General features: G+C 54.6%; 1 protein-coding gene across 2 annotated transcripts in view; it reads left to right on the top strand.

Annotated features, from left to right (window-relative positions):
* Positions 1–12,341: 12,341 nt before the first annotated feature.
* PRKCB (protein kinase C beta) overlaps positions 12,342–25,782 on the top strand; it is a 129,501-nt gene continuing 116,060 nt past the window's right edge. Inside the window, exons 1-2 of one of the 2 annotated variants that reach the window (XM_080384423.1) lie at positions 12,342–12,632; positions 13,087–13,118. In XM_080384423.1, coding sequence (XP_080240549.1) covers positions 12,463–12,632; positions 13,087–13,118 — 202 coding nt within the window. In that variant the 5' untranslated portion in view covers positions 12,342–12,462. The remainder of the gene's footprint in view (positions 12,633–13,086; positions 13,119–25,782) is intronic. The other variant, XM_080384422.1, reaches the window with a different exon arrangement.

The raw sequence follows: 25,782 nt of genomic DNA, 5'->3' as shown, positions 1-25,782 counted from the left end.
CTATATTTACTCCGCAGCCCAAGAACAAGGCGCAAATGCCAGAGCAGCTTCCCCGCTGATTAGCATATATGCAAAGAGCACTAACGAACCTCACCACCACACACAAAGCTCCAGAGGCTTCTGCGAACAATGGCAGCCAGAGACCTGGGGGTGTTTGGTGGGCGGCAGGCGGGGACATCCCCAGCTTGGCTCTGGGGCCCGACTGAGCAGTGCCAGAGCCAGCAGCAGAGCGGGAAAGGCCCTGGAGCAAGGCTGGTGGAAGGGAAATGGGGGGGAAAGGGGGCTATCCCTCCAATGCCCACCCCTTGCTTCTGCTTCTACTCCTTGGGGTTTTGATCTTTAATTTCTTTTTGCTGTTATCAGCAGCCCACTCAGGCTCCCCGTAGAGGAGCAGGCACAGAAGTGTGGAGGGATCCCAGGGGATGGGGTGCTGGGGGAGCCTGGGACCCCCGCAGCCCCTCTTCCCCCTGGCTGGCAAGGGAGCTGCACTGCTCCTGGGCAGTGGGGGCTCCAGCTCCTCTCCGCACACCCAGTGACATTCAGCCTCACTTCCCCCAGCACCAAAGTGTTTCTTTACCTGGCATCACTCAGGCTGGAGGGATTTACATTTTAAAGGATTTTTTTAAATGGATTTGGATAGATTTATTTATATTTTTTTTAGCTTTTGTCACTTTGAATGTTTGTGGAGAGGAAACCACACAAGGCAAAGCTTCATGTAACTAATTTGTGTTCATGCAAATGTGTTGGGGATGGAAGTCCAGGTTCAGACACGCAACACCTGACCCTCGCCGTAAGGCTTGGGGTGAGTGCTGGTGGTGGAGGTGCATGAGCATCCTGCGGTCCCACTGCCCGGGCCCTGGGCCCCTCTCCCACCCCCAGCATGTCCCCACCTCTCTGGTCCATGGTGGCACAGCCACTCTGCTCCTGGGCAGCACTGCTGTCTGCCCTCCACCTCGACCCAGTGCTGGCGATGGCACAGGCTCCTGGTCACCATGGAGACCCGGGAGGAGGATTTTGAACCATCTTAGAGAATGTCTGCTCCCCCCCAGCCATGCACAGCCTGTTTTATTGCTGGACTGCAGCTTCGTGCTGCCCGACCCCACGCAGGGGCTGCAGAGCCGACTGCATGACCCCACATGTGGCCGTGTGCCCGTCCCTGTCCCCAGCCTCCTCCAAGGTCAGCCCTGATGGAGGTCACTGGGAACTCTGCTGCGGGCAGCAGCGTGGAGCCCACCACAGCCACAGGCAGCCTGGGGACGGCAGCCCCTTGCTGAGACGCAGGTGTGGGCTCTGGAAATGGGCTAAACCCACTGCCCAGCCCCACAGCGGGGCTGCAAGCCCACCCAACAGGGCAGATCCCCTGGGGACACTGCGGTCCCTTACCAGGACTTCTGTCCGGGTGTGTGCCCGTCCCCCATGCCGGCGGTGGTGGGGTGGGGGGCACCTGCCATCCTTGTGCTGTGGGACCACCGCACACCTTGGGGCAGGCACCACCCCTGGGCCGAGCAGAGGGCGCACAGGACCCCCCTGACCTGAGGCCATCGCTGGCAAAGGGGTCGCTGCCCCAGGGCCCCCCCTCTCCTCCCCAACCTGTGTTACTCCATCGTCTCCCACAACTGCCCACAGCAGCTGATCCCGCTGCTGCCAGCAAGACCCCCCAGGAGCAGGTTTTGCTCCAGGAACGGTTTCCATCGCTCACTGCTGGGTTTCTCGGCTTTTGGAGGGTATTGGACCTCGCCTGGAAGCAGCCAGGAATGGGAGCAGCAGGACCCGCGGGCGCCGAGGGGCTTCAGCTGCACCTCGCTGGCCGTGCCGCCGGCAGAGCAGAGGTGTGAGGGCAAAGGAGCTCGCTGGGGCACCGGCACCGGCCGGAGCAAGGGCTCGGTGGAAGGGGAATGCTAATCAAGTTCTATGCTGGCAGCAGCCAGAATGCTGCACAATAAATAGCCATTTTAATTACCGCACAATATTTACAAGATTGCTTCCTCATTTGGGAAATTAAAACAAATGCTCCATCAAAATGATCAACATTGTACAGAGAAGCACACGGCTGATAAAGAAATACATTGGCTGCTAATGAAGGAGTAATTGGCACCTCGGCGCTGGCCGGGCTTCCTCTTCTCTGCAACGGCGGCGCCGAGGGCGGCCAAGGGCCCCCCCGGGCCCGACAGCGCGGGGGGGCAGCGGGGCCGCCCGGGGGTCCCAGCCCGCTCCCAGCCCCCAAGCTGCCGCCCCAGCTGGGGGTCCCCGCCTGCCGCAGAACGGCCCGAGAGCTGGGGACCCCCGGGCTGCGGCCGGGGGGCAGGGGGGAGCGGGCAGACCCCCGGCTCTGCTGCCTGAGCCGCTGCCGTGGCTAAGGCGGGGCCGAGGGGAGGGGGCTGCCCCGGGCCCCCCCGAGCATCCCCCTGTGCGGCCGGGGGGGAATGTCCCTGGGGCGGGGGGTGGCCTCTAAGCACCGACCCCCCGCCGCCCCTCCCCTCCCCCCGCTCCTTTCCCCTTTTCTGCCTTTTTTTTCTTTTCTTTTTCCTTTTCTCTCTCTCTTTTTTTTTTTTTTTTTTTTTTTCCCAGCGCTGCCGTTGCCATGAGAACGGTGACATCCCGAGCCGCGGAGATGCCGGGGGTGCGGGGACACCCGCGTCTGCCAGGGCTGCCCCGGGCACTGGGGTCTCCGCCAGCGCTCCCTCGGCAAGCGGCAGTGGGGCCGAGGGTGGTGGGGTCCCCTCCCCCTTCCACTTCCTCTTCCCCTTCCCCTCCCCATTACCATCTCCATCCCCATCCCCTTCCCTGTCCCCATCCCTTTCTCCTTCCCTTCCCCTTCTCCTTCCTCATCCCCTTCCCCTTCCTCTTTCCCACCCTCATCCCAGTCCCCCGTCCACATACCCTTCTCCTTCCCTGTCCCAGTCCCTATTCCCATCCCACTCCCTATCCCCTTCCCCTTCTCTGTTCCCATCCCACTCTCCTCTTCTCCTTCTCCTTCTCCTTCTCCTTCTCCTTCTCCTTCCTTGTTCTTTTCCCCTTCCCTGTTCCCATCCCAGTCCCTATTCCCTTCCCCTCCCCCTTCCCCTTGCCTTTCCCCGCACCTGCTAGCAGTCTGGTCCAGCTTACACCCATCACTCACAAACACCATGAGCAGTGATGCTGCCCTGGCTGAGGCAGGGCACGCTGCCTGCGTGGGCAGGGGGCTTGGGGGGCTGGCAGGGGCACCCCACAGGCACTGTCATTGCTGGGATGTGCCAGAAATAGGTCAGGCGGAAGGTTTCCAAGGACATTTGAAAAAGCAGCAGGATTTAATTATGTTCAGATACCTGCTGACAGTCCAGCAAGCCGTTTCAGGGGAGGAGATTCCACCTTGATGGAAGCGGGGAGGGAAGATGGCAGGGTGGCCCTTCACGCACCGAATGCTCCGTCACAGACCAGCTCACAGCACCCTGATGGCCACAGTCCAGGTGGAGCTGGGAGTGCTGAGCATTTCACCTTCCACTTGTTCCCAGAGCAGGTGGCCTGGAGCAGGGAGATGCCTGGGAAAGCCCAGGTGAGGTCTCGGGGGCTGTCCTCAGGCCCCAGTGCTGCCCTGGGGTGCAGAAGCAGCTGGATTTGGGGGGGATGGACATTGGGAAGAGGAATACAGAGGGAGAGCTGGGGAATGCGGCTGGCTTAGGGACTGGCGGAGCACAGACCCTCCTCCTGTGTCGCAGCAAACCGCAAGTGCTCAGGGCTGGGAGCGGTGAGCGGGTTTGCCATGGCCTGGCATCCACACACAGAAACAAGGGGAAAATCCCCCTGGAGACCGGAGCTTCTGTGGGGCTCTGTGCCCCTTGGACCTGTGGCTCGTGGGTCTCCATGGCCCTGCCAGCAGCCCATGGCAGGGTCAAGCACTGTGGAGCCGACATCCATCACTCCCCGCCGCAGAACTCCCAGCTCTGCGAGGGCAGGAAGGAGCTGGAGGAGCCGCAGTTGGTAGGGAAAAGCCAGAAAATAATTTACAGCTTCTTCCAGATGGCAACCGGTATGATCTGGCTAACAAACACAGATAAGCAAGCGTAAGGGAAGGATAAATAAACCTTGCAGCTCATGGAGTAAAACAACCTGCTGTGATTTACAGCAGAAAAACCCCACTCAGCCAGTGCTGAGCTCGCTCCCCTGCCCAGCGCTACGGCTGCTGGTGGGAGCTGCTGGGGCAGGACCCTGGCACCCAGGGGACACACCAGGCACCCGCATCCCTCCACCTGCCGCCCCCAGGGATGCCCTTGGGGTGAACCATACCCAAGAGTAGCTGAGGCACTCCAAAACCAAACCCAAGTCATTTAGTGAGAGAGGAGTGAAAACCTCATGCAAATGTTTTCCATTCAAAAATTCTTTTGATTTCTAAATTAGTAACAGCAAGTCTTTCTGGGGGATTTTTTTTTCTTTTTTTTTTGGGGGGGGGTGTTGAAACTTTTTCAAATACTTCTGGAAATTCATCAACAGGGATGTTGTTCTCTGCTTTCAATTTATCTTTTCATTGCTTTTTGTCCCCAGCTTTGACTGACTTCAAATGCTTGTGGTCTGGGTAGTACCATGAGGTCCCACAATGCTCCCCACCATGCAGAGCAGACCAGCTTGCCTGCAGCTCTGGTGCTGGAGTTTCAAAGCCATCACAAACAGCAGCTTGCCTGTCTGTACTAGCACTGCTGGACCAGGCTGGAGAGGAGTAACCCAGCTGCAGAGAGGCGATGCTGCAGCTGAAGATGGCAGCAATAAGTCAGCGGTAAAGCTGCGGACAGGCTCCCGGCGTCCCCACTCCTCCGAGGGAAGGTGAGGTGCCTCGGCCGTGGCTATTGCAGCCCATTAGGGATACTCCAGTAACAAACCTGTGCATAAGGATTCACAGCGCAGGAGATGTGTGACCTGGGGTGGGCTCAGCCAGGCCTGGGGAAGGGGCTGGTGGCACCAGAGCAGTGCCATCCACAGCTTCCACCAGTAGCAGTGTTGAGTGGTGGCAGGTGTCCACATGGTAGGCTTTTGAGGGTGAGGCTGCTGGGAAGGTAGAAACAAGAGAGCACCATGGATGGGGGAAGGAGGGAAACCCATGTCTCCAGCTGCAAAGCCTCTGTGAGCATCCCCTGCACCTCTCCTCTGCCAGCTCTGCCACAGTACCCAGGCACGCTCCCTCCAGCTATGGGGTCGAGGAAGGGTGGCCGATGGGATGTTGGGGGACAGGGATGCAGGACCCTGGCATGCCTGGCCCACAGCTCTCGCCTGCATGCTCGCCTTCAAGCTGGAACCATCTCCAGCGGAAAAGAACACGAGATAAAAGTGGTGAGAAAAGGCAGCCCCCACCCTGTGCTAATGGGAGATCTATGCTTTATCCCAGGCTTGGTTTTGCTGGGAAATGACCAGATCAGCTGGAGAGATGGTGGCCCAGGAGCAGAGCTGCTGGGTGAAAGGGAGCAGAGGATGAGCACAATGTTTCAGCGGTACAAGCCAGATGGAGCAGTCAGGGAAAAGTCACCCGATTTTCCGTGAAGCATCTGTGAAAGGATTTACTTGCTGAGGGCATGCCAGCAGCGGTGCCAGGGTAAGCTGGGAGTGGAGAAAGGCCAATGCCATCGTAGGAACATCTATCTGAGGATTTCCATCTCCCAGGATTCAAGGCACCCAGGTGACAGCATTCCTGAAGAAACAGGCTCCAGAGCATCCCCAGCGCATCCCTGCAGCTGGGCCCATCTGGGCTCTGTGGGTTTGTGGGCTCAGGGCAGGACCGGCTGGGTGTGGAGCAGCAGAGTGTGGCTGTAAGTGAAGAGGTTAATGGCTCAGCTGTGAGGAAAACCCTCTGAGGCAAAGCTTAATGAAGAAGTCATTGTGCACCGGGATCAGCCCCGCGCCTGCAACTGAGCCTCATTGTTATTTAAATGGAGCTCCTTGCCGGGCTGGATGAATAACTTCATGATCAGATGATTTTTCTGAGCGATGTGATGAGCCATGTACATAAAACCAGCCATACTTTATGAGAAGGAGTGCTGCAGAGAAATCCAGCTCCTGGGGGATAGCAGGTGGAGTTTGCCATGGCACAAGCAGAGTCATTTTGCATTTCAGAAGAAGCAGGAGCTGCAGCCCCTGTCGGAGAGATGGGAAAGGCTGGCAGGGGCCTCCGGGCACTGGCACCGGTGGGTGTGCTGCACCTTGCTTCCCCACTGCTCTGCCTCCAGAGCTGGGCTTGGTCCCTGGACAAGACTGATCCTAAGGAAGGGAAAGGGGTGAACAGCTGCCAGGCCGGGAGCGTGCCAGGCACCCTGGGGTGCACACGCAGGTTCAGGGACTGCATCAGTGCAGCTGGATGGGAAAGTCACCGTGCATCAGCTCAAGCCCATCGCTTACAGCTTGGTCTTGTTGCTGTTCAGTTTGGGTCCTGCTTTTATAACTCAGAAGAAATATGTAATGCTGTCCTTAACTCTGAATGCTGTTGCCTGGCTGTCCTGAGCCTGGACGTCCCCTTTGCACACTGGTGAGACAAGCTGAGCTGGCAGTGCCACTCCGGCTCCTGCCACCAGGCTGGATTCACCTGTGTGCCAGCCCGCTTGGCAGGCAGCGGGAACTCCCACCGGTTTGGATCAATAGCAAGAAGTAAGGGCCACTTCCTATCTTAGAGTCATAGGACATGAAAGCCACGTATTGATCAAAAGGGTTTGGAAACAAGCAGCAAAACCCCAAGGATTTTACCACTAACTTTGTTTAACCAACTGTACAGGAGGGTGGTTTGATGTGTACCATTTCTGGGTACATGAAACAGAATTAATTTGTTCTCCCTGAAAGCCAGCAGACAGGAATATAAAACATTTAAATAGCCTAACCATGTTTGTGATGTGCCGAAGCATGCAAATAGCCGATGTGTGACTGCACTCTCCGTGCATTGCAGGTTTGGAGCACGCGTGTTCTGCAGCTTTTTGGCAGATTTGGCGCCTGTGCCCCTTGCCGGAGCAAGCAGAGGGTGTATCGCTGCGGGGCAGCAAACAGCACAGGCTCTTCATCTCATTTATTCATCTGCAGAGTGCTTTGCCTTGAGGAGGGATGGAAGAAACCTTGGGGAGTCTGAAAAACAGCAGTGCATTTGCACAAGCCCTGACCACCGGGCACTGCAAGCTTGCATGCTGAGCCAGGAACTGGCTTGCTTCTCTGGCTCTGCCCCGCTGCTCCTCACAGCCTGGCAGCTCCCCACTGGGCACTGCACCCCAGGCCATCCTCACTTGCTCTTGGATGCCTGGGAGTCCCGGGCAAAGGACCACAGAGCCTGGAATGAGGGCACAAGCTCTGCTTCTGCAGGAAATTGTGCTCTCTGGTGTGATGGGGAGATGCTGTCCTGCCTGCTCTGCGTGGAGCGGACGGGCTTGGGGTGGATGGAGCCCTGTTTAACTACGGCTTTTTATTGCAGTCCCTTCGCTTGCTTGTGCCCTGCTGCCCCAGGGTGGAGGGTCAGCATGCGCCAGCTCTCTGCCAGCTGGGTAACCTGTGCTCTGGGGACCATGAGGGACAGCACTTCGTTGCTTTCTTTGCCCAGGTCTCCTCTTTTCTGCCCAACATACCTGGGTGTCTCTGCACCCTGTGCTTGAAACCTTCCCTGGGTGAGCAGAGGCTCTCTGCAGGGCTGCGGCTGGCCAGAGCACACTGTGTCCTCAGCAGCCCCACCACCATGGGCAGTGGTCCCCGTGCCCTCGGCCACAGCCCTGTTTGATTCCCCTCCAGCACATCGACGCAGAGCCAGAGCAGCCAGCAGCTCGGCATTGGCCCCGCCAGACCAAAACAAGGCTGCTGAAAAACTTGGGTGGAGGTAAATGAAAGGATTGCTTTCACATCTAAGACTGGAGCAGCGGATGTTCCAGCTGAGCATCGCAGTGCTCCCAGTGCTCTCCTTCCCGGTGCTCTCCTGCCGCTGGCCACCCGTGCCATTTATGTAATGCTCAGGCACTAACGTTTGGGCTGCTTTTTTTTTTTTTTTCACACAGCGGCTGGCTGCGAAGGATGCTCTTGCCTCCGGTGGGTGGGTAACTAGGTCTCTCCTCACATGAACGCAGCTTCTCTATTCCTCGCTCCATCCTCTCTGCACGGAGGACGTGAAACATGCAAAAACTGTGAAAGCAGCAAGGGAAAAACCAGCACTGCTGACGTTGCCCCATTGCGGGGGGGGCCCTGCCCGTTACCCCCTCCATCCCCAGTGTGCCTGCACAGCCCAGGGCAGACCCCCCTCCCCAGTGGGTGACCAGTGGGGCCAGCGCTGCCCAGAGCAGCAGCAGCTCCTGTGGCAGCTGAGCCCCACGGGCCCTTTGCCCCATGCTGGTTTCTACAGCCGCGCTGCCCTCCAGGTACCGCCTGGGCAGCTGCTGCCCGGAGCCTGAAGGATCGTCTGCTGTGAGCAACAAGCAGCTTTTCTGAAGTTTGGTGGGACCAGGGTTTCCTCCAAAAAAAAAAAAAAAAAAAAAAGAAATGTGTGTGTGTATCTGCCCCTTCCTGGCAAGAACATTTCAGGTGAAAGCTTTTACAACTTTATGTATATCTCCTGGGCTCTAAGGAGCAGTGCTGCTGCCTCAGCGTGCACCCCCAAGCACTGGGAGACCCTCCCAAACCCCCACCCACCTGCACCCAGCCTGCTGCCCCTCTCAGCTTTACCTGCGCTCAGGCGCAGCCTCCCAACGCCTCCACGAGCTCTGCAGCGCTGCAAGGGGGCATGGAGAGATGCGGGGCCTGGGAGCCAGAGTGAAGACTTGCTGCTCGCGGAGCTGCCTGGCTGCACCCACAGGGAGGGTGCAGTGGGTCCCTGCCCCAGGCTCCCCTGTCTCTGCCCCAGTGTCCCCATTCCTGCCCCAGTGTCCCCTGTCCAGGCCGCAGGGTCCCCTGGCCCTGCCCTGGCCCTCTTGGCAAGCTGGTGGGGCAAGACAGCATCCGCAAACGGAGGCGGAGGCCGCTGAGCACTGCTGAGACACCTTTATATTTAATTAGACTTTGACTCTTCCTCCACCTGTTTCCTGTGGCGGATTTAGGTCCCTGAGAAACAAATGCTGAAAAAAGAGAAAAATCTGTTCTCCAGCTTCTTTGAATTTTTTAGAGAAAGCCAATGTGGGCACCAAGGGAGCAGCATCCCCACATCGATGCAAGGCTGGAGGCTGCAGCGTGCTTGCCAGGAGCTTGCCTGCTCTCCCACGCAAGCTGCTGCTCCGGGACAGCAGCTCCGGCATGGTCCCGACCACGGCAGCAGTGTTAGGGGCTCCTGCACATGTGCAGGCAAAGCTTGCTTGGGAAATGGAGAGAACATACCTTGTCTTTTGGGTTTCTGCCTCTTTGCTGGCCTCGGGGGCTGGCTCTCCCCACCGGTGCAGTGATGCTGCAGGGCTGGAGTCGGCCGGCACCGCAGGCACATTGCAGCATGCTTGGTGCAACGCACCAGGTTGTGCGACTGCGGTGGGCTTCTGACCTGAACCCCTGCAATTTGTTAGTTGTGGTTTGGGATTTTTGTTGGAAAGGGCTTGTTGGGCATGTCTCCTGCAGCCCCAAGCCTGCAGCCTCGCACCAGGCGCTCTGCTCACACATTTCCCACAGCGAGCAGCAGCCCTGCGGCGCTCTCAGTGCTTTCCCTTCCACAGAGCAGCTCCTCGGTTGCCTGTGGGAGGATGAGGTCCCTTCCTGAGGATGTGAATCATGTCTCTATGGGAGCCTGCTCCTGCACCTGTTGTCTCTGCATCTCCTGTGGCTGCGGGGCTGCTCTCCCACCCCACAGCAGTGGAGGAAGGCTGCAGAGCCGGCGGGTAAAGGCGAGCCAGGATTTTCCAGCGCTGTGCTCCGTGGAGGTACGCTGCAGCTGCAGGCAAGGAAAGGAGAGCCCATTTGCCCGTATCACCGGTTGGGTTGCGTTGGGTTGCGGTGCCCTGGTCTGTCTGATGGCAGGAGCTGATGGAGGGGAAAACGCGGTACAAAACCGGCACTTTTACGGAAGCAGGAACGAACCGGGCTGGTTTCCCCTCTGGTCCATGCACTGTGCTCCCCTGAGAGCACCGGTTCCAAGTTGTTTGTGTGTTAGTCCTCTCGTCGCACCTGTGGGGATTTTACTTGCATTATTAAATATAACCATTTCCTTAGAGGAAGGAGCTGCTGGGATGTTCAGCCTGACATTTCAGAGTGCTGAGGGGATCTGAATACCCAGCTCCCATGAAAATCAGCATGGTCTTGAAAATCCTTCCTTCAGCATGACATGACTCTGAGTGTGCTAAATAATGAAAGTGGTAAAATAAGGGAAAAAGAAAACAAGCTCCCAAGAGCAGGAACTGTACCTGGTTTTTGTACTTCTTGGCCCAGCAGAGTGAAGAAAGCTTGTGCACGAACACTAACATGATCATCAATACTTATAGCGCAGAGTTAAAGACATATTCTTAGTGGTTTCTGCTGCTGCTGGGTTTCATATGCAGCAGCTATGCGGGCTGTGTTTGGAAAATGGGTACATACGGTAAAAGAACAGCAGAGAAGAAACAGGCAAAGCTCAGAGTTTACAATTAAACCGAGAAGAATTCAGCCTGGCATGGTAACATGTTAAGTGCAGCATGCACTTATGGTAATATACCACTTTCCTTCGTGAAAGTACACAGGAAAGGAATAAAAATGACCTGTTATTATTTTCATTATTGCTCTCATTCTTTTGCTTGCAGGAGTTACTTCTGTGGCGAAGATTTCTATATGCAAACCAGTGGTGAATAGGGCCTCGCTCCCAAAGCAGAAGACACCCCGCAGCACAGGCTGGCGCGGTGACGGGGAGAAAAAGCACCACCTTGGCCCCCGCTCACTCCGGCATGCCACGGGAGGGCTGCGCAAGGTTTCCCTTCATTTCCTTCTGACACAAGCGCAGCATGAGGAGGGATCCCTGCAATTTATTGCTCCTTCTTAGCATTGAAATCACATGGCACTGGGGCTTAGTAATGAGCCTGTTTATGGAAAGGCGACATCAGCAGGACAGGTCAGCTACAGTTTATTATTGTAATGAACCTTTTAAAGCAGCTGCCTAATAACAGCTCTGGGCCTATTTCTGGTAAGCCTCCCGGGTGTTTAATTCTATAGAGCCAGAGGGGCATTCTTCAGAGAAAGAGCCTGTAGGATGGAGGGCTGGATCCCAGTGGAGCAGGGACGGTCTGGGGCCACAGAAGGAATATGATCACATGGCTGCAGAGCCAGAATTAAATCCCACAAATGAGAATTTAGAAAGACTTGTTCACAGAAATATTTTCATGATTACATTTCAGTTAAAGTTGCCTCCTGTTTTCATTTGGATTTTCATTTCCTCAGCTCCCAGGCCAGGGATGATGCAGCACCAGGCTGGCACAGGGACGTCGGAGGAGGAGGATGCTGACAGATCTGATTTTCAATGGCTGTGAATGCCAGCAGGTAGCAAGAAAGGTGAATGGTAAATGTGGTTTGAAAACTCCTCCGTGCAGCTCAGCTGAGGTGTTTTCAGTGGGCTGGGTAAAAGAAGGTCGATATTTGAACTGTAAGTTTAAAAAAAAACATTCTGAGAGGACTGCTGAGCTGGTCGGCTTTGCACCCCTTGTGCAGGTGAGCCGGGACCTGCCCAGGCTGCTGGTGGCCCCTGAGCCACTGCCACCCCCAGCGCCCAGCCAGGCTGGGGTTCACACACCCCCTGCATCCCCCCTCTGAGCTTACTGTTCCTGCTGCTGACTTGTGTTGTGCAGAAAATCAGGGTAGAGCGGCATCATTCTGACCTTAACAGCGGGAAGCGTTGGGCTCCTGGGGGAATGTGGGGGAAACGCCGTTCCCACCGCCAGCCCTGCAGCAGGCATATGCCTGCGGTGCAGCTGCCCCCCTGCTGACGGGAAGGCAGGGTTACCCGCTTCTGGGCTTTTCTTACTGTTACGATTACCGCTAGCACTATTCAATCACTGTAATTACTTATCACCCTCTGCTGACCCCTGCTCGCGCCCCCCACTGCCTGTTTGGGGGCCACGGGAGAGGATGGTGCCCCTGCCACTGCGCTGAGCCGCTGCCGGTCACCCCGTGTGCCCTGGGCTCGCGTGGGCCGCCGGCCGGGTTCTCCCCGCGGGGCCGGGGCAGCATCGCCGAGGGGATGCAGATGATACATGCAAATGATTGTGTGGGCGGGGCCTCTTCTGACCCCGCCCACTGTGCCCTAGGGAGCGCCCCCCGCCCCACAGAGCGGGGCGTTATGCAAATCAGCATGCGGAGGGGCGGGGCGACAGCCGAGCGGCGCGAGCGGGGGGCGGGGCTCGCCATGCCGAGCAGCGGCGGGGGCGGGGCTCGCCATGCAGATGAGGGCGGGGCGGAGGCGTTATGTAGATGAGGGGCGGGGCGGTGCCCGGGTGTGTGTCGGTGCCTTTCGCCAGCTGCAGCCAGAGGTACCGAGCGCAGCCGAGCCCGGCTCCAGCTGCAGCGGACGGACCGAGCCGAGCCGGCGGCCGCCAGCCCCAGCAGAGCATGGCTGAGCCGCCGCCGGCGACGGGCCCTGAGGGCGAGGAGGGCCCGGTGCGCTTCGCCCGCAAAGGCGCCCTGCGGCAGAAGAACGTGCACGAGGTGAAGAACCACAAGTTCACGGCGCGGTTCTTCAAGCAGCCCACCTTCTGCAGCCACTGCACCGACTTCATCTGGTGAGCGACCTCTCCCGGGGCCCCCGCCCGGCGGGGTCCTTCCCGGACCCCCCCTCAGCTTCTCCCCGGATGCCCCCAGCCGGCCACTGCCCGCTCCCCCGGACATTCCCCCCCTCATTAGACACCCCACCCCCCCCCCCGGGTCCTCCCAGCCGGCCGCTGCCCGCTCCCCCGGACACCTCCCCGCCCCCCCAGACCCCCCCGGGTCACCTCAGCCGGTCGCTGCCCGCTCTCCCGGACACCCCCCCCCCGGAGATCCCCCCGTGCCCCCCCAGCCAGACGCCGCCCCCCCGCCCCGCCCCCCCCCCCCCCCCAGTCGGCCGCTGCCCGCTCCCCTGGACACCCCGCCCCCCCCCCCCCCCCAGTCGGCCGCTGCCCGCTCCCCCGGCCCCCCCCCCGGTGGGCAGGGAGGCTGCGGGGCCCGGCCGGTCTCACGCCGCCTCTCTCTCCGCAGGGGCTTCGGCAAACAGGGCTTCCAGTGTCAAGGTGAGTGTGGCGCCGCCGGGGGGCTCGGGGAGGGGGGAGCAGGCGCTGTCCCCCACCCCCGGGGCTGGTCCCGGCCGCGAGCATCGCTGGGGGGCGGTGGGCAGCACCCCCGGGAGCCGCCGTGCCCAGGCCGGGGAAGCAGCTTAGTCATTTTTTTAATCAACCGAGCAACTGGTCGGTGCTTTTAAGCTGGTGGGTTTCGTTACCGGAGATAAGTGCCCAGGACTTCACATAAATCCCCCCAAAAAGGCAGAGGGAAGTTTATTGTTTTTAATGTCGTTAACACAAACCCCCGTGTTTTAACGGCAAAAGGGCTGCGGGGGGGGTGGTGTGTGGTGGCTGGCGCTGTCACTGTGCAACCTGGAGCAACTTGAGTGGCTTAGTTGGGCTGCCAGGGGGAGAACTGAGGCTTTATAACAATATGTTGCAATAACTTCAGGGTTACTACGACCAGAATTCCTTGTTCTGACAGTGCCGGGATTCTGGCTGTCCCCTCAGGAAATTAGGATGAATTAACCGGCCTGTAGCCGGTCGCTTGGTGCTCTTGTAGTTAGCCTAACTGCGGGTCGCACGTGCTGGCAGCTAACCTAGCTAACCCTGGTCAGGGTCTGGGCTTGGCATTCAAACGAGCCTGGTGCTTGCAGTTGCTGGCCGTGAAATTTTGCTCTTGTGAGTATTGGAGGCAGAGTTTTATTTTGGTAAGTGGCTGAATCCCAAGTTGAGGTATTTTGCATGAAAATAAAACAGCTGTTACAGCTCTAATATCTCAAGAACAGCTCATCTTGGCAGCTTTCATCCGTATCTGAAGCAGAAAGCAGACCCCACTGGGCTGTGGTGTGGCACAGACCCAAACCCCGAGGTGCCGTGGTGGGTCCAAGTCTCTGACGGCAGCTCTGCGTGTGCTGCGGCTGCAGGCAGGGGGGCTCTGCCTTGGGTGCTCTCAGGAGCATCTCTGCAGATACTCGCAGGAGCAGTCTAAGTCTAGCCCAATCTAAGTGGTGCTGATACTCATTCTTAATATTTGCTTTAGGAGTATAACCTGGAAATACCAAAAGCATCTCCCTGCTGCCTCCCAAACGCCTACCTAAAGGCCTGGGCTGCTGTCAGCAAGCAGAGGAAAGCAGATGTGGAGACTAAAATGTGTCCTAGTGGTGTTACTCAAGGTCACAGCTTCCCCTGGTACTGGAGGTTTCATACATGGGCAGCTGAGTTTCATTACTTAGGGGAGTTTTGTGCAGCTTCTATCTCTTAGTGTGAGTCTTCCCTGGGTTACCCAATTGTTAATTCTCTGACTTTCCTTATGGTGCAGGCAGCATTGTACCAGTCGTATTGGTGCAAACACAACACCCCTGAAATGTGAAGGGTGCCAGAAAAGCTAGGGAGACTCGTGCTGGCAGAGCAGGGTTTTTCCTGTCTCATTTCTAGTGCTTTGCTCAGTTCCACCGATAGCATTCAGTGTCAGATAACTGGAGTCATTTCAAGTCTGTCTTCCAGCTGTTAGGAGCTATTGTCCAAATCTGTAACTGTGCCCTTTTCTCAAGGTTTACCCTCAGATGTTTTTAACCAGACATTTATAAACTCAGTCTGCGGTGTGAGATCAGTAAATGGGACCTATGAGGGTGGTCTCAGACTTGCTGACGCGTAGCAGTTGGCCCCCAAAAGGAGTGACCTTCCCCATGGCAGTAGATATTCAACAGCGCAGCCCTGTCCTGTGGGTCTTGGACCAGGAGCCCTTTCAAGGCTGCAGTAACACCAGTAAGATCGGCAGCAGGACACTCTGCTCAGTGATGTCTCCAAAGGCGTGTGACTGATCTGTAACAGACCCTTAAAAAAACAGTTTCTGGGTTATTCTGGTATTACAGACATGAAAACTGCATTACTGTATAGCAGCAGGAGATTTTGCAGGCTGTGGTATGTGGAACAGACCAATCTTTACCCCAGATACTTTCCTAAAATTGATTATCTTCTGTGGATTTTCACATGCATCCCCTTCTTCGAGGTTCCGAGGTCCCCAGGTGAAAGCGCTCTGGTTAGCAAGGTAGACCATGGGTGTGATCCTCATTACAGCAAAAGCATCCTGCAGTCAGGTGCCCCATGACAGAAGGCATGTTGTGTCTCCGCGTAGAACGCTTCCAGGTTGGGAAGTCGAGCACGAGCTAGAAGTTGCTGTTGCCTGCCATCTGCTTTGAAATCACAGCTACCCCGGCAGTTTCCAGGAGGGAGAGCGGTGGTTCTGCAGTGGGAGGATGAATTTGGAGTGCCAGGGCTGGCATCGCACGCTGCTCCTGCCCCCGGAGTGGGTCAAGCTATCGCTCCAGAGCTGTTGTAGTGCCGGGTGGTGCCGGGCACCACTCCTGTGGGTGAGAAGCACTAGACTTTAGGTTTGTGCCCCGCAGGTTGTGCTGCAGTTGCTGCTGAACTTGGTAAATGTTTACATGGAAGGACAAAAACCTCAGGGCTAGCTTTTGTTTAGTGGTTCTTTTTCTTCAGCCCTACAGGGCTTGCAGTAAGCTTTGATTGTTAAGTGTTCAGCTCTCCCTTTATTGAATGCAGCTTTAACTCTAACTTTTAACAACTGCCGCAACTATTTTATCCCGTTGGTCAGTGGGATGGCTGGAAATGTAGCTAAGGCACATGCCAGTTGTTTCTGAGCAGTTTCCTACGGCCATGCTTGTTTCAAGTAGGTTTTTGCCAGTGCCCTGATTTCTTTCTAGGGCATTTGCAATAATTAGATTGTTAATTAGCTCATTACTTGTGACTTTTGGCAGGAAGTTAGCAGAAACTGAGTCTTTGTAGCTTGAAATACTAATGGATACCGCAAATGCCACTTGATTGCCTGCTAATCTGCTTCTTATCCTTGTGTACAATCTCCTCCTTATCCTTGTGTGCATCTTAAGACTTCCTGGGCTAATGTCTGTCTTCAGAGCCAGAAAGCATTTCTGTGCCGGGCAGCAGGAGGTCTATTCGCAGGCGGTCCTGAGGAGCAGGACTGGTTCTTGCAGTTTAACAAAAAATATCAATATATTGTGGGTGTTGGAAAACAGGCTGTGGATGTGCCTGGAGCTGCCAGAAAGACGAACTCTTCCTGGGGGAAACTGGTTGTGCAGTAATCATGTATCAGCCTGAGGTGCAGAGGGGGCTTTCTGACTCTGTTAACAAACGATCTGTTGTAGCTGAAAGGTATGTGAGCTCTCATGTGAACTCATAAATAACAAAGGGAGAGGGATGTATGTGTTCTCCCCTTCCTGGGTTTCAAGATCCACCTGTCTGATACCATTACCAAGGAATTCACGAGGAGGGAGAGAGAGTTGCATCTCGCTATCTGCAGGCTGTCTCAGTGAAGGAACGACCTGTGGCAAAGTCACAGCCGATGGCTTTGCTGTCTTCATTCTCCTAACTTAGGAAGTGCTTTGAGGGTGGTAAAGGGAACTGGTTTGAAAGCTGTCGAGAGTGAAATTCTTGGTCCTGTTCTCAGAATGTGCTGCTTCTGGGAACTGACAGCCTTTCTTCATCTTTTGTGCTCATGTTCACTCCTTGGCATCCTTGGGTATCTTTCTCCTGTTGTCCAAGCAGCTCTTGGTCCCTCTGCAGATGAGGGTGCCAGCTGCGTTGGGCGGGGGGGGGGGAGCACCTCACTGAGAGCTGGGGTTGTTTAACCTGGAGTTGCTGTCGTGGCGGCTGGGCTGGGCTTCCACCCTAGGAACTTTGGAAGAGGTGTTCACATAGAGGTGAAGAGCCATGTAACGTGATTCTCACTTAGAAGCAAAAAATAACCTGCATCTATTACTGCTTTCACGTGTACAAGGTAGAAAAGCTCTTGGAAAGAGGCATCTTGATTCCTAAGAGAAGGCGGGGGGGTGGGGGGGGGGGAGGAAGGGAGGAAAGGCAGGCGTAATTTAGTAATGGATGCTTAGATCTCATGCAGTAACTTCTCTGGGGAGAATGTTTCCTCCTTCTCCCTGGTTATGACTCAGTAAGCAAAGATACTCTTCAGATTTAATTTTGTTCCAGACTTCATCCCAACCATAATTCCTCCTTCCAGGTTTCCTTCTCCCCATCCTCCAAACCCAGTGCTCTTTTGTTTTGTGTTTTCACAGTTCAACGTTTGATACCAAAACTAAGCAGCTGGAAAGCGTCACACAGGCCTTACCTTTGAAGCAAGTATTTCTGTCTTGCTATCTGCCTTCAAAACCCACCCTTCCTTCCCCCCTGCTGCCCTCCAGACGGAAGCGAAACCCAAAGCAGCTCTGGCCTCAACTGCAGCTCCTGCTGCTGCTGCGAGTTTTGGTTTGTCGCCATTAACTTCACGCAGGCATTCAGCGTATGCTTTTATTGACTGTATTAAGCAAGTGAGAAACAAAAGCAAAACAAACTCCAATCATTGAGTTGCCTCAAACCCAGTAATTTCGTGTCAACATATTACGCACACTGGAGAAATGTTAGTGTTCAAATAGACTAATTAAAAATGTTACTGCAATTACTTTTTGCAACACAAATGATGCTAATTATATAATGCTGCAGAAATTGGAAACATAATTTTGGAGGGCTTTTTGTGAGCTGTGCAGCGGTAATACAATTCTCTGTACTGTAGCGGTGGAGCCCTGGGCGCAGGAGCCCCAGTGCTCCGGGTGCCGCGGCAGCACCCGGGGGCAGGTACAGACGGAAAGGAGAAGTCTGGCCGGTCCCCTGTGCTGCACCAGGTGGTCTGCGGTTCTGCAGAACTGTGACTACAAACAGGGTTGACAGGGAAAACGGGAAGATGTGCCCCTTTGAGTTTCGGTCAAAGTATCGAGTCTCCTTCAAGGACTAGTTTTAAAGTCTGTCGCCGGAGCTGGTTTCCCTAATCCTGCTCTTCCCTGCACTAGATTCCCCAGCTGTGCTCCTGAGCTCAGGTAGGACAGCTGTTTTGGAAGGAAATCTGGACCTGCAGAAGCCTCATGCAGCGCAGGGTCGGTGGCTATCAGGTTCAGCAGGGATCACTTGATACGTTGAGCCCCATTAGTGTCTCCTTACAGTGCAGAAGGGTTCCTTTGAGTTTCTTAGTGGAAGTGGTTTCTCTTTTCCCTCCCCCTTTGCAGTTAGCATGGTAGATTTTTCTTTCTTATCTCTTGAGATAGCTGTCATCCTAAAATTATCTCAGACTTCGGTAAGGAGGTGATCAGTTTCCTTCCTGGGGTGTCTGTCGCTGACCAGTGCCAGCAATAGGAAGCTGGGCAGAGGGTCTTGGAGCTGGCACTGGGGGGAGGTTTGGGCACCTTGGGGGTGCAGGAGGGTTTCTGTCACATCTAGCTGGTGTCTGTCAGCTGTGACTCTGCTGCAGAGTTTAAGCCACCGCAGTATACAAGCTTCTGCTATGATTATTCTCTGGGTATTGGGTCTTCCAGGGGAATTTAATGTCAGGGCTGTCTCTAAGGAGACTTCTCAGCCAACAGTACAGGCGTTTCTGTATGTCTGTTAGCTCACGTGCATGTGACTCTACAAATTCCTACAGCACGTGGGCTCCTGGAAAGGTGTGTAGAGCATCCTTGCAGTAAGTTGTGGGTAGATGCTCACCTGTCTCAGCACCAGCAGAAGATACTGGGGCTGCAAAACAGAACAAGACCTTGAGGGTTTGATACCTGGTGTGAAACAGGAGGTGGGATTGAATGTCCTCTCCAAACACAGTGTGAATTCTGTTAACTGATGGGGTTTTATCTAGAAACTCAAGCCAGAGTAGTTGCACAAGCCCTTCTGGTGCGCTGCTGGCCTCCCAGCCAGCAAGCATGGCTCCTTGTTTTTCTGTCTGCATCTGAAAAGGCAAAAATCTAAAAATGCTTGAGATGCTTGTCAATGCCATGGAGCCCCCAATCGGATTTATCAGCAAATAAGTTGCGTGATCACAGTGACTAAGAAATTAACTTCTAGCTGTGCCCATAATTTAGTTCAGGGCAGAACTGTTTGGAACTGTACAATCAGAAGTGTTGTCCCCTGGTCTGAATCGAATGTGTGTGGTAAAGAGAAGGGATGCTTATAATGGTGGGTGGGATGGGATTTTGCCCAAGAGAAATGTTTGGGTGGGTTTTTCCTGCAGGAGCCAGCTGTGCAGAGGATTAGTGCTGTACATTAACGCAAACAGAGCTACGGACCTGCGAGAGTCCGACCGTGGGCTGGTCACCTTTTTATGCACGTGGTAAGGCTCCAGCATAAAGGACAGCACAGAGCAGTGGTGGAGGGTGTTTGTGGTGCTGTGTGATTAATTCCTTTAGCATGGCTTTATGAATCATTATTCTGAAAGTCCGTAAATTGGAGCCATTTAGAAAAGGTGAATAACAAGCTCCCTGTAGGAGAGGGGTAACTGTAGGTCTTCTGGGTAGCCTGTTCCTTGCGTTCTTCAAGGGCTGCAACCCAAGACAGGTTGCTGAGAGCAAGCCCTATGAAAAGGCAGTAGAAACAAAATCAGAAAAGCAGGAGTCCTTGTGCAGTGATCCCAGGTGCAGCCTCGGGTTTCATTGTCGTGCCCTGGTGTCGCCTTGTGTGTTGCTGGCACAAATAATACCCTTTGCTCTGCTAATGGCTGTTGTGCATGCTGTCCCTGATCGCTGGGCAAGGGGAAGAGGGAGCAGAGCATGCAGAAAGATCCAGAGACCCTCCAGGCATTTCAAATGATGCTGTAGGAAACAGTCTGGCCAAGGACTTGCTCATCCTCTGTGTTGGCATTGTCCTGTACCTCAGGTTTTAGCAGAAACACTTACTGGAGCCAGAGCTGCTGCGCTCCTCAGAGCAGGACCCTGTGAGGACTCCCTGGAGCGGGGCATTGTGCTCAAATCTTGTACCTAAACAGGGGCATGGGGTTGGGGTATCTGGACCTGAGTGCGGTAGGAAACGAGGGCTGTCCCTTGGGGTTCACAGTCCCTTGGGAGAGGACAGCTGCAGGCTGCTGCTTCCCTGCTCTGAGACAAACCGTGCCAGCCAGCCGGAGCTGGGCTGCTGCTGGTGGCACCGTGCCTTGGCTGGGAGCGAGGTGGGGAGGCAGTGGTGCTGGCAGGGATGTGACACGGATGCAGCAAATGCTGTCGTTCCTCCAGACAGTGACCCAACAGCTGAAGGCAGAAATCACTCCAGAGCTTTTCAGCCCCGTCAGGGCTAGTGTTAAGCACAGGGGCTATTGCCCCAGCAGGGAAGGGGCTGCTGCTGGGAGACACTTGACCCTGGCTGGCCCTGTCCTGCCAGCCTGGAGCAGCCGTCACAGAGAAGTCAGTTTTTCCACAAAAGCCGCAGGAGGGGTGGGGGAGACGGGAAGAAAGCTCCAGTTGTGTGCTCCTTGGTAGCAGCCAAATGCTTCGTATTAAGCAGAAGCAATTCCCAGAAGTAGCTGTGCTGGCTGTAACTCTTCCCGGGAAGGCAGCGTTCCCAGCCACAAGTTGCTCTAGGTGAGAGTGGCACTGGATGCTGTGCAAGGGCAGAAGCAGCTGAGCGCTTGCTCGGTTTACTGGGATGGTAAGGATTTCTGCAGGCACCACGTGGAGAGTAGCTGTGGGGTCTCCCCCAAGGGGTTTCTCCGTTTCCCCCTTGGTGTGTCTCATCCCAGGGAGCTGAGGGCTGCAGGGCAGCAAATGGCTTCAACCGTGGGGAGCTACAGCTGCAGCTGCCAGGGATGGCTGCCGAGGGAAATGGGGAGCTGAGCTGGGGGAGCTGCCTGCACGGTGGACCCCAAGTCTTTGCTGCCCTGCATGTGGCCAAGGCTTGGCTCAAACAGGCGAAGGGATGGCTCTGGCTGTTCCCCCATTTGGAGGTTGCTTGTTTGGCTTTTCTCTCTTCAGCTCTGGTTGGCCCCGGTGCTGTGCCCAGAGAGATGGCTGGAAGCCACTGCCTCCTGTAACACCTTCTGCCCTGTGAGAAGTAATTCTGCTGGTTTGTACCTGGTGAGGTGGACGGGGGTGGGGAAAAAAAACCCTCTTTGCTTCATCAGGGAGTGGTAGGAACTGGGGATGCCCCGTGCTGTGCTGTGCAGTGCTGGGGCGGGTGCGTGGCCCTGGTGGGCTGCAGGGGCTGGTGTGGGCTGTGGACTGAGAGGGGGATCTCGACGCTCATGACTGTTCTGTGTTAGCTGTGCTCTCTGCTCTGATTACCTTAATATGCGAGTGATTTATCTGTCCTGTTCTTAGACCAGCCTCCCTTGGAAAAATAAAATTAAAATGTTTTCCTTATGAGTAGGCCACCTGAATTCTGTATAATTAGAACAATAACTTGCAAGCAGCACTCCTTCCTTGCCAGTTCAGGATTATTTTAATTGTTCATTGATACGGGAGGAAGCATGACAAGTCCTTACAAAGTCCCGCTTTATGCAGCAAGTCAGCCCTCACCATCACTTCCGACAGCTCATCGTGGTTCCCAGCAGAAGGAAATGCATTTTGTGAAACACAACAGCGCTGCTCCTGCAGCACCACCGTGCCGATGAAACTGCACGCTGCCACTGCTGTGCAGCCCAGCATCTGCTGGCAGCCACGGGCATTGTCTGCTGGCTGCATGCTGGTCTGCAGCGCGTAAACTGCTCCAGGATGGTGCCCTGGCAGCCCTGTCATCTGTGCTTTAATGCTTGTTGTAAACTGGAATAGGACTCATCATCACCTGCCTGCTAAGAGGTTAGTGGAAGCGGGTTAGTTTCTCGTCTTGTTTACACAGTGCCTCTTGCTTTGGAAGCTGTCCAAGGCTGGGCAGACCTGGGCTGTGGCAATCGTTGCTCTGCACTTAGGTGCTGATAAATGCTGTTTAGATGAAGATGTAATTCTTTCCAGTGCCGCTTCTCCGGCACGCCTGGGTTGCCTGCGCAGCGTATCTGCTGGCGTGTCTCAGCTGAGAGGGTGATGCTGTCAGGCTGATGGGGATGGCGTGCGTGGTCAGAAACCAGGCACGCTGGCTGGCCAAGTCATTGTCGCTCGTGGTTGACCTGAGGCATAATTGTGGCTTTGCTCAAGCTGTTTGCTTTTGAGGGATTTGGGCTGCCTTCCTCAGCTGTTTTGAGCTGTCCTGCTCTTCCCATCATGTGAACCATCACCCCCAAATCGGCAAGTGTTTGGGGCAAACACCTGTAGCCTCATTAGCCACTTGCTTTCAGAGTTTAACTTCTGTAGCATGGGAGCACATGTCTTCCAGCCCCAGCCGATGTGCATTGATTGCTGAATACCTAATGCATTTGAGTTACATCTTGTCTGTTAAATAATTTGCTTCCATATTTGGTCTTGCTTTTGTGCCAGGTTTATACGTCTTGTTTAAGTATGACAAGCAGAATATACTTACTGCTAATCCGAGCTGGACAGGCAATGCCTGCCAAAAGACCCAATATTAATAGGCACCAGCACATGCAAGTTACTAGACTTGCTAAGAGACTCGTTATGGTACAAATCCCCTTAAATTGGCTCTTTTTCATCCAGTTAAATCTGTATGTTTCCAGAGTGTCAGTCTACGAGCTTTTCTCTTTGGGTGGGAGTGCTCGCTTCCCAGAGCAATCTTCTGATCAAGAAAGTCTTTGTAGCTCCAAGCAGGAGGAAAAAAACAGGTGAATATGTTTTGGGGTGCAGATGTGGAAATGGGGAGATAATTAGCGGCTCTGCAGGGAGGTCTTGGGTGCTGCTGGGCTTGAGCAGGGTGTGTGGTTGCTGGTGCAGGCAGCTTTAGGGTTCGTGCAGGGAGGGCATCGAGGGCAATGCCTGTGGCTGGCTGCTTGGGGTGCCTCTGCTGTCGACTGGGGGTCATGTTTAAAAACTTTGGTCTCTTGCTAGTTCTGATCTAGTCCTATGTTTGATATTTAGCCAGCAGCAGGGAAGCTAAAAAAAGGTTCTGATGCCTCAGTCTCAATTTTCAGCTGCTCCTCTTCTTCCTCATGCTGTGACGCTGGTGTCTTGTAGCTGATCATGCTGGTAGATTCCTCCCCATCTTCTGTTGCCATGTGAAATGATGCAGCAGTAATAGCTTCACCTATGGAGAGAACAGTTAAATACCTTTATTCTGATGTCCTGAACAGCAAGCACATTTAATAGTTGACACTCTTAGTACACGAACAAATGCATTTTCATGATTTCCAGTTATAGCAGAAGAATGAGAAAGCGAGGCTGTGAAGAGGAGTGAATGTTGTCGTGGCTCTCCTGAATGGCTTCATGCAACTTTGCTCAGTGACATAGCTATGAAGTCAGGAGTCAGTACGAAGATTGTTTTATAATATCAGTAAGAAGCTGGAGTGAGGGGGAAGTGGCCCACGAGTTTAATTTGCATCACTGAGTGGATTAGCTCCTGACGCAGTGCAAAGTCATTATTTACCATGTCTCCAGATCTGTTGCCTTTATCAGTGCAATGGTTTGGAGAGGCTGATTCAGAGATCATTACATCTCTGCGTTTTACTTGGTGGGGACCGTTAACACTTGCCTTGTAAGCAAAATGGTGCTTGTCAAGATTGTTAATATTGTGCCTACCCCAAAAGGCTGAGTAATTTGGTTTTAGTTTTGTGTGTTTTTTTTTTTTCTTTGCATTCATTACACTAAATACTTCAGCTTCAGCTTGGCTTAGGAAAAATGCTCTGTAACTTGCCATTGACCTAGAGTAGTCAAAGGGAGCAAGACTGCCTAAGCGATAAAAACAGTGCAGCCTGTGTCTCTGGTCTCTGTAACAGACACATCTTCCCACCGAGCAGCAGCAGGTGTAGCTGAGTCGTGCTGGTGAGCTTGCAGGAGCGGCAGCGTGGTCTCCGTGGTGCTTGCCGCTCTCAGGCTTGGTCACGGTGCTGGAGCCCCTCTGCCCCCAGCAGTCGCTATTGCTTGGGGTAAGTCCGTGCATTGTCACCTTTCCTGTACTGGTGGAAGATTTATGCACAGCTTGAAATAATCCCCCAAACAGTTATTTATAGACTGCAGAGCCTGACACCATTTTTGCTGTGGAGCAACCTTTGCAATGTCGTCATGATGGAGACTAGCTTTGTTACAGGCTTTATTTTGCATTGCCTGCTTCAGCCTTTGTGTGGGCTTCTTCGGGAAAACAACCGTTATGGGAGAGGTTATCAATGTCTCCGTGTTTGCTCAGTTTCTGAAGAGTTTGGTGGAATAACTTCCTTTTTTTGGGGGGTCTCATCATGGCAAAATGCCCCTTCGTGCAATGGCTGTAACTGCCAGTGGAGAGAGTTTCTGAGCATGGTAGGAGCTGCCAGGAGGGGACATCCCTGCATGCAAGGGGGGAGAAGGGCTGAGCAGGGCAGCTCTGCTGCCTTGCCTGCCCTGTCCCACCCCTCAGCCTGCCGCAGGAGATGCTGCTGCTTTCTGCTCGCTGCCCCAGGAATGGCTGTAAAACCGAACTAATTCACATTAGCCTGATCATGCATCTTAAGGACTGTCTCCAATAGTTCAGTCCATTAGCTTCCAAATTTGTCTTGTTTTTGTCTTTGATGGAGAGGTACCTCAGGGCCAGTCTTCTGGAAATGAGGCTTGTAGGTCTGCAACAGCAATGAGTTATTCTCCTGGGTAAAACCAAGTGACCTTCGTGGCAGCTGAGAAGCTGACTTCAGAGTTTGCTTCTGGGGTTTTTCCCTGCCTTGGACATCGGTTTCCATGTGCTCGTGGCCTGGCAGCTTGTCCTGTGAGCCATCCTCTTTGGAGGCTGGCCTGTCTCTGTCCCAGAAGACTTCTACCATCGTGCCACCTCCTCGATGCCATCTCTTCCTCTGGTGTCCTGTGCCGCGGCAGCTGCCAGCTGAAACAGTGAAGTTTATGCTTCGCCATCAAGTCTCCTGGGGCTGCCCCTTGTCCTCCAGGTCCCTCCAGGTGCCTGAAGCTGCTGGGTGCCACCATGCATGAGGTGGGCTGAAGGATTCACATCAGCTTGAGGAGTGTGTCTAGAGGGCTAGTGCTGGGGGCTGCAGCTGTGAGGGTGGCTGGGGAGGGGGAGGGAGACCCAGAGAGCTGGCTCAGCCATGCAGGCAGCGGTGGCCTTCAGGCAAGGTGGGAAGGTGGGGGGTCTGGCCATGGTCAGACCCACCTCAGACCTGCAGTGGGACGAATGGTGCTGGCAGCAAGGTCTGCACCAGAGAGGGGTGTCCATGCTGTCTGCAGCCTGTACCCGGCTGGCAGGAAAAGCTGCGGAAGGTGGGATGCTGGTTGGAGAGATGTCTCTGAACCTGTGCTCTGGCACTACGTGGCTTGGAGCAGTAGGGAGAGGAGCTGGGTATCAGTCTGTTCCTTCTGCCCTAGACACCATTGGTGGGTAGGACATGGCAGATGTACAGCCATGGCAGTGGTAAGAGCAGAGCTTCTGACCTAGAGTCTCCTAGGGCTTCTGAGGTGGAAAAAGTCTCGCTTACTGGGTCATTTAGTGACTCTGAATCTGGGGTTTTGGCAGGAGGAAAGGCTTTAATTAGCTGCTGCTCAGTAGGGCTGCTATTAGATCTTCAGAGCAAGATGTTGCTGGACTGGAAAAAATGTAACAATAGCTCATTTGCTTAGGAAACCATGATGGTGATTTGCATTTTGGTTGAGTACTAAACCCTCACAGAGAATTTTTCTGAAATAACTTGAAACTATTGTTTGAATTTTGTCTTTCACCGAAAATGTATGGCTATCTGTCTTGGTGCCAAACAGTTTGGAGTTTGGATTCCTTTGTTTGCTGCTCTTGATCTGCTGTAAGGGAAACGAATGCTTGTCTGGGT

Source organism: Falco punctatus, assembly GCF_963210335.1.
Source record: "Falco punctatus genome assembly, chromosome: 4".
Classification (NCBI taxonomy): Eukaryota; Metazoa; Chordata; class Aves; order Falconiformes; family Falconidae; genus Falco; species Falco punctatus.
Note: the sequence above shows the minus strand (reverse complement) of the source record. Positions and strands in the feature narration are given on the sequence as shown.